The following is a 15,551-nucleotide window of genomic DNA, read 5'->3' as shown; positions in this document are numbered from 1 at the left end:
TATATTCCTCCGTATCAGATTTTTACTGTGCCCCCATCATCTATGTTCAAATATATCTACTACATCTGTCCATCTACATAACAATAAATTAATAATAACATTTTATAATTAAAATACATGCTCTAGCTTTGTCCTATCTAGACCATACTCTCTCTGTCCCAGTCAATTGTATACGTTTCTTTTTCACTGCTCGACACGCTTTTTAAGGCACTTATAAAACATAGTTCTACAACTTATTTTTAAGATTTTCTTTTTTTATATAAAAGTATAAATGTTATACTTTTATACAGAAAAAGAAAATTTTAAAAATAATTTACAGAATTATACTATATTGAAGCATTAAAGTCCGTGCCGCGCCCGCGTCCCCCAATGTATACTGTTGACTGGGACGGAGGAAGTATATAATTGCATTTGCATTACACATCTGTCTTGTATCGAACACAAGTACAATTTGATGGTGATGTTACAATGCGGGCATCTCGAAAATGGTGAAATCTCGGACCCCACAAATTTATTTTTTATTTATTTTAATAATTTTGGTTAAGTGCAAACAGGAGTGGCTTAATGCATGGATGTAATGCATGTACCTGAATATTACAGTAGTATCTTTGTAATGTCAGGCAAAAGATTATGCAGGTGAAATAGACCTATATATTTATTTTGTTTCTAGGGGTTCAGTTGAGTCTTTATTAGCCTATAAAGCCTGGTTTCTTGTATAGCCCTGTGTTAAACAGGTCTGTTTTCTGATGGGCTTCTTCAGTTTTAGCTTATGCTACACTGACGAAATATTTCCAGGGACAGCTATTTTGTACTATGTTGTATTAGAGTATATTCGTGAATATATTGAGCTTGTAAGACGAGTCGAGTACTCGGATATCGGTACCAACTGAGTCGGATTTATTCAGATTACAAAAAGGTTATGCATCTATAATATAGCCTTTTTGTGATGGTCATACCATCTCTCTTGTAAGATCACCGAGATTATAATACATGATTGACCGGCTTATCAAAAAAAATAATATAGAAGAATTCTGATAAATGAATTAGTAGATATAGAAGAAATATTGTTAATTTAATAAAAAAAAATTCGGTTCCAACACAGACATTGTATTTTTTCATTAGTAGATTTTTTCATTAGAAGGGTGATTTTTATTAAACTAGTAGTTAATAAAGTCGTTAATGAGGAAGTCTTTCAGAATTTCTGAATCTTTTCCAAACACTTTATCAATTTATTTGTTTCTCACTTCTGATCCACTTCTACACTTTAAGCAAGAAATCACTTTTTTTTAAGTTTACCAAAACATGTGAAGGAAGCAGAAACTAAAATCTCGACTTCTTAAAAGTAATTCGACTTATTTACACAAACATATCAAAAGACGCGGAAACTAGAAGTTCTGCTTCTCTTTAATAAACGGGCGCTTAAACTTGGATGAATCAGTACAGCTTTTATATGCGTGACAATGTTTATTGCAACCTAAAGACTTACCCTTATTTTCATAGTTTGGCTCTACTATAAATTTGGCTTTTACAGTTTTATCATAACCCTTTAATTGAATGTGCATGGAATTGGTGTGAACTGTGGTCTGTGGACTTCCTTTTGCACTCTGTTACTTTCTGGTAAAATTTTCAGTTTGATATTATGTCTTGGCAGTTTGTGATTATTGACTGTATCTTATGAGTGAATTATAACTTTGTTTTTCTGATGATGAGTGGAGAGTAGAGTGGTGGATCATGGCTGATCAGGGTAAGATGGCAATGCCCCCATCATCTTCTGTTGCTGCCACAGAGACCTCTCTGCCACTGAGTTATCATCCATATCCACAGCCTCTGGCTAGATATGAGGATGTTGTGGTTTCCAGAGAACTCTTCATGGATACTCTGGGGAAACTCCATGCTACAATGGGAACAAAGTTCATGTGAGCTTACTCTTTATTGCCTTTTTGTCTAGTATCTTACATTAATGATTGCTGTAATGTGATTGATATGTGTTGTATCTTTACTGCCAGGGTTCATACTGTGTAAAATGCTAAAAGTGAAAAGTTTTTTTTTAACTGAAATTTATGAAGATATTTCTGTGCATATACACTTTTGATTAATAGGGCTTCTTTGTTGTATTGCTTGATAAATAAATCTAGAGTACTAAACTGTGATTAATGAACTTTAGTTGTTTGAGTAAATAATTAAGTTCCAGACTTGTCATCTCTTGCATTTTTGTTCTTGCAAATTGTGGATAAGTTCATTTCCCATTTGTTGTGTTTTACTGTTTATGCTTTCTGAGAAGCTAACCTCTAATTTTATCATAGCATTTTTACATTTCGAACTACACGCCTGTTCACTATATACATGTTTAATTGTAGGATCCCTGTTATAGGGGGAAAGAACCTGGATTTGCACCGCCTTTTTAAAGAGGTCACTTCTCGGGGAGGTATTTGGAGGGTAATGTTGAAGCTCTCTCCTGTCCTGGAGAAAAATGTTCCATATTTTCTTTTTGCCTATGATATTGAATAGGAATAAGGAGGCCTGAATTGGTCAGAGTTTCAACAAGTACATGCATAAACTGTTTCTTATTTAATTTCGAGATTTTATTCAAATACAATTGATATGCATGTAATTCCAGATTAATGAGTGTGCTCGAAGGTTTGTTCTAAAATAGAACTTGAATCCAAAAACTGTATCAACTGTACGTTAAAAAAAAAATCCTTCTAGATGGTCTGATGTTTGGTTGATGTGTAAAAACTAAGAGTAAGACCTTATCCTATAGAACTTACACAAGTGCAATTTAAGTGTATACTTCTGAAATACATTTATCCTCCATGGAGAGCACTATGACATTTCTGAAGACTCCATGACTCATGAGATCCATAATCTACATTTTGTGCTAAGAACCCAATGGAGAAACTTTTGGTTTCAATATTCGAACAAATGACTACGTAAATTTGTTGTTATTTCTCAGTTTGAATTGAGACCTTCATTGTTGTTAGTCTACTCTTTATAGTTTCGTGATGCATGTAGAGATTTTTTTTTCTGATATTTACTGATTACTAGATGCGTGCAGCAGTTATGTTATTGGATGTGAAAACATGCCTTAGTTGTTTTTTTCATTTCCTTGGTACTGCATTGATTGGATTTACAGATTTTGAACGAGAAAAGGTGGAAAGAAGTTACCACTGTTTTTAGCTTTCCTTCCTCTGCTACAAATGCTTCCTTCATCTTGCGCAAATACTATCTGTCGTTGCTTCAGCACTATGAACAAATTTACTATTTTAAAGCAAAAGGGTGGACTGAGTCTGCAGGTGCGTGCAGGTCCTTTATAAAGTTATGCCATTATATAATACAATTTCTCATTCATTAAAAAAATTGCTCTGCAGATGCTCTACATAATCTCCCCACGGCTTCAGCTTCTAGTAATCGGCTTGATGCATCTGTATCACAAACAATTGTTCCTGAGGCTTCATCGCAATCACAGAGGGATACAGAACAGCCGCTCCCTGGAGGTGTTCTTCTTGCCTTATATATTTCACCAAATATTATAAGAACATTTTGTTGCCTATCGAGCATGGGTGTACCAGCTTCTTAGATATGGGAATCACTTGCATACCTTTCCATCAAGGCATACCCCAGTATCATAAGGCGTCACTGCACCAAAAAATTAATGTTATAATTAATAATTATAATACGCATATTGCAAACATATTATACACAACAGTTACCCTCTGCGTTTTATATACAAATGAAAGTCACACTTGCAATGTAAAGGAATTTCAGTATATGTTTGCTCAACATTTACCCCCGATACATGCCTAGTTTAGCAAGTGACATAGTAAGGTCAGACGTTTCAAATGGCATTAACCGCTGTATCCTCTAGCTAAATTTTCTGATTTATAGTTGTTTTATATGCCTTCTCTTTTCACTAATGGTTTTAGGAACTCCAGCTCCTTTTACTGTGGTTGGGGTAATTGATGGTAAATTCGAAAGTGGATATCTTGTTACTGTTACCATGGGCTCCGAGACACTCAAAGGTGTCCTTTATCAAACTGCAAAAAATTCAGCTGACCAACTAACACCAAATCACGGTACAGAAAAAATTAGTGACAATATGGCCACATCAACTGGTGTGCAGCGACGTAGGCGCAGAAAGAAATGTGAGATGAAAAAGAGGGATCCTGCACGTCCAAAACCTAACAGAAGCGGGTATAATTTCTTTTTTGCTGAGCAGCATGCAAGGCTGAAACCGCTGTATCCAGGAAAGGACAGAGACATTAGTAGGATGATTGGTGACTTGTGGAACAAATTAAATGAAGCTGGCAAAGCAGTAAGCACCCGAGATTAAACTAATTGCATGACTATATATGCGCTTAGTAGATTACTTGTGGTTTTGTAATCTACTAATCAGTAATCAGTTATCATCTAAATGTGAATTAACATCTTTTTGAATTTTTTGTGTCAGGTATATCAGGAAAAAGCTATCAAGGACAAAGAAAGATACAGGGTTGAAATGTTGGATTACAGGGAAATGTTAAAGACAGGTCAAGTACTTACTGATGTTTTACCAATTCAGCAACAGCCTCGCGAACTTGAAATTAATATGATCGATGCAGATGTAAATATAGAAACTGAGTTGAGTTCTGGGAAGGGTGACAGGAGCAGGTTAGACTATATAACAGAAGATCAAAACAATGTTGGTATAGGATCTTTGGTCGAAAAAAAGGCATTAGAGTCACCTAACAGAGTTGCCAAGAATGGACAGGAAGGGGAAGGATTCATGCAGGCCGATGATCAAGTGGTGTCACAGAAAAAATCTCCACCAGGTGAGGAGAGAGAATCAGAGGAACCAGCTCAAAGAGAAACAGTGGCAAATGAAGCCATTATTGAGGAGAAAATAATAAGTAGGGAAGATGAAACTGAAACAGAGTTGGCACTTGGCACCTATTGATGGGCAAATACCTGGTTAAGTGAAAGAATCCGTTTATCCTAGATCAGTATCAAGATTCTATGCAATGCAAGGAGGCTCCAGGCTTCATCAAGGGTATTTCTTATTGTTGTATTGATTTACTCGCTTTTTATATACATTCGCACTCCTTGAGCATGTTGTCTAGTACTCTGAACCATTCAAATGCTGTCGTATGTTATTTATTGTGCTTTTAGAAGGTTCTTGTTTGTGCAATACTTTGCATGCTGTAGTATTTCTCTCTATCTTCAGCTTGAAGGTTGTTGAACTTAATGAACTCGTGTCTAGGGCTCTAGGCATCTTACTTCTCTACTAGAGGTAGAGATCATGTTTCTCCAGACCATAATGAAAAAAATTAGAATTTGAATAAGCAATAATTTATATTCAGAACTCCGCCATGACATGGATAAGAGTATCTAATAGATCCAAATCTGAATCTTGTGTTTAAACCAGACACTTAGCCCACTCGTAGTCTCTTAAGGGACAGCTTCCTTAGACTTTTGATTTTGTTTGTTACCCTTATGTAATTAGTGCTTATAGACTATAAATTTTGAAGTGTTGAACAATATATAAAATTCGAGTATATGTTTTAACTCGCATGCCAAGTCCTTGAACCCCCTCCAAATTTGACTTCAGATCCAATTCTAAGAATCCTGTATCCTTTCAAACTAAGAATATGACATATGGATTAGCATCTAGGTTTCATGACTGTGGAGTGCGGACTGGGACAAAAACAGAGCAAGCAAAATAGTAGGGTAAAATTACACACAACGAAAAATTCAATAGCATAAGAGAAATAAAAGATGAAGAAGTTTCAAACAAAGGCTTCACTTGCAAGAAAAAAAAAAAAAGAACCATGAATCCTCCAAAACTGGAATACAGTTGGATAAAAATCTAAAATGAAATTCCGAAACAAGGTATATAAAATCATCATGAATCGGAAGAAACAAGAAGTGCATCCCAAATTGTGTCCATGTCCAAAGACGGCATTCTACTTAACTGATCAACACCATTAACATTCTCTGCACAAAAAACCTGTTGTGGTCTTCTATTTTTCTCATTCGATACCAATCCTTTTTTGCCCTTCAACTCATCTACTTGCCATTCTTTGGTTTCTATCGACTCCTCACACGTCTTCTTGGATGTTGCTTTTCTCACTTCACTTGGCTTGTTATTCCCAGACATTGTCTGCAGTTTTGCTTCAAGCAGTGCTGCGGTGCTGCCATTCATAGAATTGGCCTTAAGTTGGTGTTTTTGTTCTGGAAAATTTAAATGTGCATAATCTCCCCTTAGCAGATAAGCAGCCGTGTCATATGCAACAGCAGCTTCTTCTGCTGTGTCGAAAGTCCCTAACCACACCCTTGTCCTGTTTCTTGGCAATCTTATCTCTGCAACCCATTTTCCCCAATGCCTTTGCCTCACTCCCCTAAACAGCTTTGTATAAGAAGGCTTCTGGATTCGTCTCCCTGAGTTTTTCATAGGCTGAGTTTTTGTAGCACTGAGCCAGTAGTCACTAAGACCTTTAGGCGCGTAACTAGTCAGCAAACTCTGATTCATCCTTAGACATTCTGAAGTGGCTTGATCGCTATGTTGAGAAGTTTGGACCAAATGGTTCTTATGGCATTCGAATATTTCAGATTCAGATGGCTGTTTAGATACATTTAAAATTGAAGGATCATTCAGAAACAAACTTAAATTTGGAAACTTCTCATCAACACTTGATGAAATCAGACTTGGTTCAGACACATGATCATGAGTAGGTTGACTTAACCGAGGAAAAAAATCAAGAAAATTGAGAGGAATGCAAGAACTATCTTCAGGAAAATTGGTCCTTGCCAAGTCTGGAATGTTATAAGTACTCAAAGTTGCCACACAAGACTTATCATCCACCGGAGAAATCGATTCAGAATTGGAATGAAGAATGTTCCAAACATTAGGATCTGTAAAACTATGTGATCCTTGAACTATTTCTTGAAAATAAGAGGGCAGCATTAGTTCCTTGGGAAGAAAGGTTTCTACCTTGGGAAAATACTGATCCATGATGAATGTGAATAAGAGGGAGAGAGAAGAACAAACAATGAGCAATGCAGTAAACAGAAGGACACCAAGTGACTGCAATATGGTTTGGATTAGCTAACTTTATATATATACTGGTTTATAGCAGCCTAATTTAAGCTGTTCTAGAGAACCTAACTAACTAATATTTAAAAAAATGAGGTGGCACAGCTGTGTTAACAAAACAGGACAAGGTAAAGTATGAATGAAGTCACATCTAACTGATCTATGATAGTTATGGAGAGTAAATATTCACAGCCGCAGATCATTTAAGTCCCGACAGACATATGTTGCAGCATATTTATCGTAATTACGCAGATCGTTTTAAATCGTGACAGACATATGTTGCAGCATATTCAAGCGTATTCATCGTAATTAGTAAGTGTGGTAGTTCACATATACTAAAATTTTAATTCCAAGAACCACAATATATCAAACATCCAACCTTACAACAATAAATATATGGTATATATATAGCACTCCATAGTCTATTATATTTTTTATGAAATATAATTGCAAATTTTGATTATTAAACCGAAAACGAAGTTATACAATTTTTTTATTCCAAAAATCATCTAAAATTATGCAATATCTCAACATGATTCTATAACAGAATAATAATCATTTAGAATTATTCTGTTGTAGAATCAGTTTCGAAAATATATTTTTTCCCCATCAAATTTTAAGTGTTAAATTACTTAAAATAGATATATTTTATAGTATTCTATATTAGAATCACGTTTTATATGTATTCTATAACAGAATTTATAATAAAATTGATGATTTACAGTGGCGCACTATGTAACTCTATATAAGGAGTCCCTCTCTGGAATGTTGGCATATATATATATATATATATATATATATATATATATATATATATATATATATATATATATATATATATATGCTTCCCAACTTAGTGCTTGGTGGCCAATAGGAATGTGGCAAATCATGCATTATTGTCATCTTGGCTTAATATGTCTTTTAGGGTTGGCAAGATGAATATGCATTCATCTTCCCAAAAAATTGAATGTATATTCTTCCATGACAAGGACCTAATAAAGAAGCTCAATTCTTCAATCTCTAGCTAGGCTAGCTGCACTTTTTTATTTCTTTAATTTAGCTGCACCACTGTTAGTTCATCTTTTTTCAGTAACCATGTAATTTCTATAAGCAATCCTCATGTTCTTGTCTCTTTGTAGCTTTCTTTATTCAAGCAAGAACTACAACCACACACAGATTGCCCTTCAAAATGTGGTCCATAATGATGATTGGTTGAAACTTAAAGAATTGTATTATTGTATATTACATTTCACTAATCTATATTATCATCAACATTGTGATTAACTTAAGCAAAAGGGTTCAAATATGAAATTAGTTAAACAACTATGAGAAAAGATGGTTATAAACAATCTTTCCTCATCAATTATACTCGTATTTTTGTCCTCCAATAACGTTCACAAACAATCGCTAGTCAGGATCAGCTCATCTCAACTGTGTATTGTTAAACACATTTTAGTAATCTATATTATCAACACTGTGATTAACTTAAACAAAGGGTTTAAGTATGAGATTAGTTAAACAAGTATGAGGAAAGCATGGTTTATTCTAATAGTAGATCCAAAATTGAGTAAATGGTCCAAATCAATGAATACATTATTTTGGCTTTTCTCTGGCATCACTACCTGTCTTTTTAGAAGGCTTTGGAGACACTTTACTAACTCATCATCTCTCAACTCCAACATCCTTACATTAAACTAATGAAAGATCACATAAGAATTTCAATATTCTGCCTCAAAGTTTGAGCCACAAATATTTAATAATTAGTTTATGTATCTTTCGTAGTGTCTGTTTGCACTCTTCTTAAGCCATCCTACACAAAATGGCCAATGAGAAGGTGTATAATTCAGCCTTCTCAGTGCTGATAAATCAAAATTTTTATTTCTGATATCATCACATTTACATGTAACATATGAGTGCAGGTCCCAACTTTTACATACATTGTTGGGGAGTTGTAAAATCCTGTAATTTTATTTATTTATTAAATATTTCTATTTAATTAGTATTGTTATTATGAGTTGGATTTTAGATTTAAATTGTTTGTATTTATATAATTAGATATTAGCATTAATTGGAAGCTTCTAGAATTTATTTTAGTGTTAGTTGTTTGAATAATAAAATAGAAAGAATTCTTTATGGAAAGAAGCGTAGAAATATTATCGAAAATCGAAATCTTCTTGAGAAGATCTTATATTTGGAAATTGGTTTATGAGGTGGAGAAAATTGTGACCCAAGTTTGGAACTTCCTATTTACGATTAAGTTTTATGTGCTATATAAGAATCTCTTTAGAAACCGAATAAGTCGTACAGCAATTTACGTGGACGGGTATGTTTTCTTTCTCTTCGATCTTTGCGCGTATATGTTGACTTGAGTTTTTGATTTATTACTCCTTGTCATGTGTATTTGATGTAGATAGATCTTGTTTGCTTAATTGTTGATGCTGAAATTCATATATAGTATTTTCTGTGAATCAGTTGGGTTGTAAAAATCGTAGTAAATTGAAAATTGATCGGATTTTGTTGATTGTGGACATTCTGAAAAGCTCTCTTCGATACCTACAACTTTTGTCTCAGAACGTATTTCGAAAGTAGCAGTGTATCTATGCTTAAAATCACATTCTTTGTTACCCTTCAGTTCTTAGTCGCGAAACTTTTTTCCCATGTTCAAAAATTCGCTATAAATTGATCGTATGTCGAAAATCTACTCATGATACCAATCTGGAAAGCTTGAGATATAATCTTTCGTTATCAGTCATACCCATTTGTTTTTTAAATTGATTTACTTGTCTAAACTGATTTACAAAGATTCAGGGCTGTTTATACTTTTCTGCTGAGTTGTTCCTTGTTTAAAAATACATATCTCCCTCGTTATTTGCCATAAAATTGTGATTTTTACCAATTTTGAAACCTCTGAGAATGATCTTTAAGTGTTTAGTTATATTCTAATTGATATCAGTTTGTTTGCTTCGTGAAAATCTGCTTTGAATGTAAACTGCTCCTGAGTAAAATTCTGCTCTGTTACATGAACTTCTAAAATTCATAACTAATTCGTTATATGTCCGTTTGTTATGAATCTGGTCATTCTGAAATCCTTGTTGAATTTACTTTAATTCTCCAGTTGACTATTTTCTCATATTCAGAATCTATCTTTGGTTAATATTGAGATTTGCAACAGCATGCATGTTATTTATCTTATTCGATAAATGGAATTGTGTTAATTGTTATTAGTTGTTAAAGTTTATATCTTGTTAAGACTTGTTATGTGCCTTGCTCTTGATTGTTTAAGGAGTACTATATGTTAATTATGTTTTGTTTATTAATTAAATATATAGGCTTTGTTCGTGTTATTAATTTCGGATTTTAAGTGTCGACTTTGAGGTAAGTACTTTTTGACTTACTTTTATTTTCGAAAAGATATTTTGATTTTGTGAATTTCGGATGTTTGTTATAAGATATAAGAATTTTGTTTCGAAATTTATAAGATATAAGACATGAGAATCTTTGAAGACCCAGTCTCTACGTTTCGAACCTGTTCGTAGTCTACGCTATAGTTCCGGAACTAGCCTTAGATACCCTTAGTAGGCGCACAAGTGTGCAACTTTAGATACCTGCTAAGGGCGCGTGATTATTGAACTTTAGATCCCGGTCACTGGGTAAGTGTGGCAAAGAATAAGAATAAGATCCCGGTCACTGGGAAAGTGTGGCCGTAGAGCAAGACTGTGGTATTTATAAGATTTTTATTTCGGTTCTGTTTTAAATTCTGTTTGCTTTTACAATATAAACTGTGGGTTGGATTTGCTTTTACAAGTGTTTTAAAAATTATTATTGTTTTGAGGAACAATGTTTTATAAAAACACCCACTGATTTCGAGATTAATTGTTGGTCAAATTGTTACTTGCTGGGCTGTGTAGCTCATCCGTTTTTCTATATTTCAGGTTCTTTTATGTGGAAGGATTTTGAGAATATGAATGAGGCTTGTGGATTTTTGTGCTTCGTGATTGTTTGGATTAGTGAATAAAGACTTAGTGTTTATTAAGAGTAATTTGACGAATTTATTAGTATTGGTTTTGGATTTATGGAGCTGCGTCTCTAAGTTTATGACTTTTGATTATTGGGTTTAACCGCTGCTTTGACTTATATATTATTTGAGTATTTTGATTTAAGTAATTGTATTATTTATGTTGTGAAATTAGTTTTTAATATTCCGAAAAGTCGGGATGTTACAGGAGTGTTTAAACATCAAACTGCTTTTCGTGAATATCCGACCATCAGGATTATAATAATTTTTCTAATGTCTCAAGTGTTTATAATTGCTCAACGGATAAATTGATCATGTCCTGTGTTTTTGTAATCGATGGACATATCTCCGTTCACGATTAAAAACGCGAACCGTGCTAAAAAAATATTATAATTATGTCCACCGGATATTCATCGAATGGTCAAATAATAGCTTGCTATTTATACCTTCCCCAGCAGGAATCTGTATATTAGATTAAATATACTTCATGCATTCCGCTTAATAATTAAAATTTTCAATTTTTTATTATTACCCAATATCTATAATTAATATTAATTTTAAAATTAATAATTATATTTTTTATAATCATGTGAGAGACAAGATGGATGATATTAGTATATTTAATTATATAGAAAGAAATTGTTAACTTCACTTTTTGTTTACATGACCAAGTTCTTATAATAGCATTGGCTTTAGGCAACACTGCAACAGTATGAGAGGAGGCACATGAAACTATGTTGCCTTATTCTTATTTGACCAATTAATCGACCAATAGACATGAACCCATGTTTCTCAAACTTACTTTTCCCATTCTTTAGTTTAGCTTCTCTCATCATCAAACATTACTTTTATTTATTTATTTTTCATTTTTTGTCCTTAGCCTAAGCACTAGTGATAACTCCTTTTCTCGTCTAAGGATCCAATACACTGTTCCGGGAAGTTTTGGTCAAGGCCTAACCTGCAAAACAACGACGCACGGAGGTGTGTCCCGTGAAGCGTCTCCGGCGTGATAATCAGTGATCGGATTATGCTTGACAAGTTAGGGAAATCAGAGAGTTTTCACTCTAAAGTATGGTGTGTTTTTGAGAGAGAGAGAGTTTCTTGAGAGAAATTGCACTTACCTTCTATTTTGGCTGGGGAGTTCCTTATATAGGCCCTCGACCGCCACTGTTGCTACAGTGGCGGGTGTGGGTCTATAAACACTCCCCGGCATGGGTGTCTGCTCTGGTGCAACTACTGTCCTTTCTTCTGTCCTTTTGGGATTCGTGCATGCTTATTATCCTGTTTGCCTTGTACTTTGTAATGATGAGATTTGATTTCGGGATCTCCGCGCCCTGTAGCGGAGGCGGGCACTGTAGAGGGTTACTGTAGCGTGGTACCTTATCAACTAAAAAACAAATCACAAGAATAAAATTGATTTGAACCCGGGAGTAAATAAATCAATATACTTGTATAAAGGAGGAGAAGGGCATTTAGGTGGCATTTCTCAGATAGTCTTGTTCAATTTTTCTAATTTTCTTTGCCTAACTCGTAACCGGATCTGTCGATTAATATAAAGGAGGAGTTAGGGGCGTTTAAGTGACATCTCTCAAAGAATCCTGTTTTATTTTTCTAATTTTTTAGGAATTTTTTAATATAATTATCTATATTGGAAGAAAGTTTCAAAAATAACTTTTCCGGTTTCGAAATTTTTGGTAGGAGAAAGTTTCAAAATTATCTTTTGTGATATTGGAAGGAAATTTTAAAACTAACTTTTTCGGTTTCGAAATTGTTGGAATGCAGTTTTAAATTAAAATATTTGTTAAGTTGTGTTTAATCTTTTTAGTTTCGATATATTGGAAGAAAGTTACTAAACTACCTTTTTCGGTCTCGAAATTATTGGAAAGAAATTTCAAAGTTCCGAATACATTGGAAGAAAGTTTCAAAACTAATATTTTCGGTTTCGAAATTATTAAAAGAAAATTTGAAATTGTCAATATTAAAAAACATTTTATAGTGGAAAGTTTCCAAATGAAATGAGATATCTATTCGATGTACGTTTCAGATTGAGGAAAAAATAATATTAAAACATATTTTATGGTGAAAAAACTGGAAAAAAATATATATTTATTATATACAATATAATATGATATTCATTTATTTACGAATTTATTTAGAAAAATATTACGACACCGCTGTGAAGCACGGTTTATAAACTTAGAATCTGTAAACTTGTAATATCGTCTTCCGAAAAAGAAAAAACATGTATAGTATGGTCCTTTCCAGTATGATAATACAGTAATTTTGATTTCTTTTATGGTAGAATCTCTGTAAAACATTACAAATTTTTTTATTAAATTATCAAAATTATTAATTAATCTTTTATGTACTTATACCTCCTATTTACCTACATTGTAACACAGTTAACGACATATACCATAATCATCTGAGAGACGGAATATATCATAGAGTCGTTTTCACTTAAAACAAGTGTTTATCACTTATAAATGAGAAGGTTTTTTTTTTTTGACAAACTTATAAATGAAAAGTTAATTATGAATGATAAGTACTTTTTATTTTTATGTGTACAGATAATTTTTTTGTTCTTTACGACTTCTTAGATATAAAAATTATTAATATAATAATAATTGTGTAGATTATAATTTAAAATGGTTCTGTGCATATTTGTAAAATCAAATTTCAAAAACAAAACAAGATGTTCTGACTTAAAAGTGTAAATCCCAAGTTTTGATTATCACACACTTTAGCAAGCTATCTTTTTATTTCAGCTAACATAATTAATATGCACTGTTATAGCCTGTTGTTTTATTTATCTAATCTAGTGTTGCAGGAATTTATCTATAACAGAACTTTAGCAAGCTGTTGCAAAACAACAAGCTATGTTAGAGTCCTAACAAAAGTAGGTTGTTTACAAGTTGTCCACTTCTACGATGTCTAGGACTAAAGGTATACGTTTTTTAATTAATTTATGAGTTAAATATACATATAATAAGCTCAGTTGTTTTAATTGAAATCGTTTCTCAAATTCTAGGAGGTTGTTAGCGCCTTTTTAACAAACTTATTCTACACAACCTCTTATCCCATAATTATAGGGGCTGATGCTTTCAATGTTTTTCTCAACTCACTCTTCTATTTTTATGGAGTATTAACGTTGGATTAAACCACCTCGGCAACGTTCATGATTGTTCAACGTTTACGAAGGTTTAATTCAATATAGTTGTTACATCTCTTCATATATAAATGGCTTACTGTTTTCAAGAAATGGTTAACAACTCACAATCTTAAAAACCTTCTCAATCTCTACTGAGCATATATTGTGTATTTGATTCATATCTAGTTAGAGAACTTAGTTTGAGTTGTAATCATCTTTTATATTGTATTTGAAAAATTGTATCGTGAGTCACTAAAGTTAGCTAGCGAGGTTCTTGGATAAAGAACAATGGGGAGTTAGATGGTTAGTCGCACTTTGTCTGAGGTGCTAAGGTTCGAGGAACAAGAAGAATTCAAGGAATGAAGTTCAATGAATTCAAGGGTTCGAGAAGAGGTGCACAAGAGATAATAGTGTCGAGCTGTTTTCTGTCTACTCAAAGGTTTCAACAAGCTTCTTTAAGTGACTAGAAGAGGGGAGATATATTATTATTATGTTATTGTTGGCAGTTTCAATAACGGATTTTCTAATCTGTGCCCATGGGCACACACTAACAACCACTTTTTGAATAGGTGGAAGATTTTTATTGGAATATTTTTATTGGCTAAGTCTCATTAATAATCATTGCCCCCTGCATATGCACAAAAATCATGACCAGTAAAAATCTCCCAACTCACCAAAAAGTAGTTGTTAATGTTTGCCCATGGGCACACACTAGAAAAACCCTAATAATAATATATTCTCTTACCAAGTTGGCAAGAGACCAGGATGTAGACCATTAGATATAGGGGTCAAATCTAACGAAAATCATATATTAACGATAAAGATCATGATGTTTTTCATTAAAAATAATAATAATCACCATCCACTTCACCAACATAAATAGAATTAAATTTATAATTTAGATAATATAATTATAATCTATAAGACATATGTAAAATATATATAATATATATTATTCTAACCATACCAAATAATTTTAAAAAATCGGATTGATATGATATTTATTTCAGTCTTTTTATCCACATCAAATCAATCGAATTTTTAAAAATTTAGGATCGAATCGAATTTGCACGGTTTAGTTAAATTTTGATCAGATAGCTAAAAAACAAGTACCCAACAAGTCACTAAGAAGATAGATTAAGGTATATTATCTGATGCTTAAAACTAATTACACTTTCTCATGACTCTTCGATATAATCATGACTTCCACCGATATTAATTAAGATTATACTACTTGCATGATTACCAATAACAGCACGACTAATCGTTATTTATATCATTATATACGAAGAAGAGTCAATTCCCAGCTTCAGCTA

General features: G+C 33.1%; 2 protein-coding genes across 2 annotated transcripts; one reads left to right on the top strand and one right to left on the bottom strand.

Moving 5' to 3' along the window:
- Positions 1-1,463: 1,463 nt before the first annotated feature.
- On the top strand, positions 1,464-5,154 carry LOC108195707 (high mobility group B protein 15). Its single transcript, XM_017362679.2, has 7 exons — positions 1,464-1,617; positions 1,721-1,916; positions 2,358-2,436; positions 3,134-3,293; positions 3,369-3,494; positions 3,924-4,312; positions 4,448-5,154. Exons 2-7 carry the CDS (start codon positions 1,732-1,734, stop codon positions 4,931-4,933), a joined length of 1,425 nt encoding a protein of 474 aa, XP_017218168.1. The 5' UTR covers positions 1,464-1,617; positions 1,721-1,731; the 3' UTR covers positions 4,934-5,154.
- A 535-nt stretch (positions 5,155-5,689) lies between these two features.
- On the bottom strand, positions 5,690-7,089 carry LOC108195708 (ethylene-responsive transcription factor ERF062). The gene has a single exon (XM_017362681.2). The coding sequence runs from the start codon at positions 6,986-6,988 to the stop codon at positions 5,879-5,881; it is 1,110 nt and encodes a 369-aa protein (XP_017218170.1). The 5' UTR covers positions 6,989-7,089; the 3' UTR covers positions 5,690-5,878.
- Between the last annotated feature and the right edge of the window lie 8,462 nt (positions 7,090-15,551).

This window comes from Daucus carota, chromosome 7 (genome assembly GCF_001625215.2).
Source record: "Daucus carota subsp. sativus chromosome 7, DH1 v3.0, whole genome shotgun sequence".
NCBI classification, from domain to species: domain Eukaryota; kingdom Viridiplantae; phylum Streptophyta; class Magnoliopsida; order Apiales; family Apiaceae; genus Daucus; species Daucus carota.
This window is presented reverse-complemented; position numbering and strand designations above follow the sequence as displayed.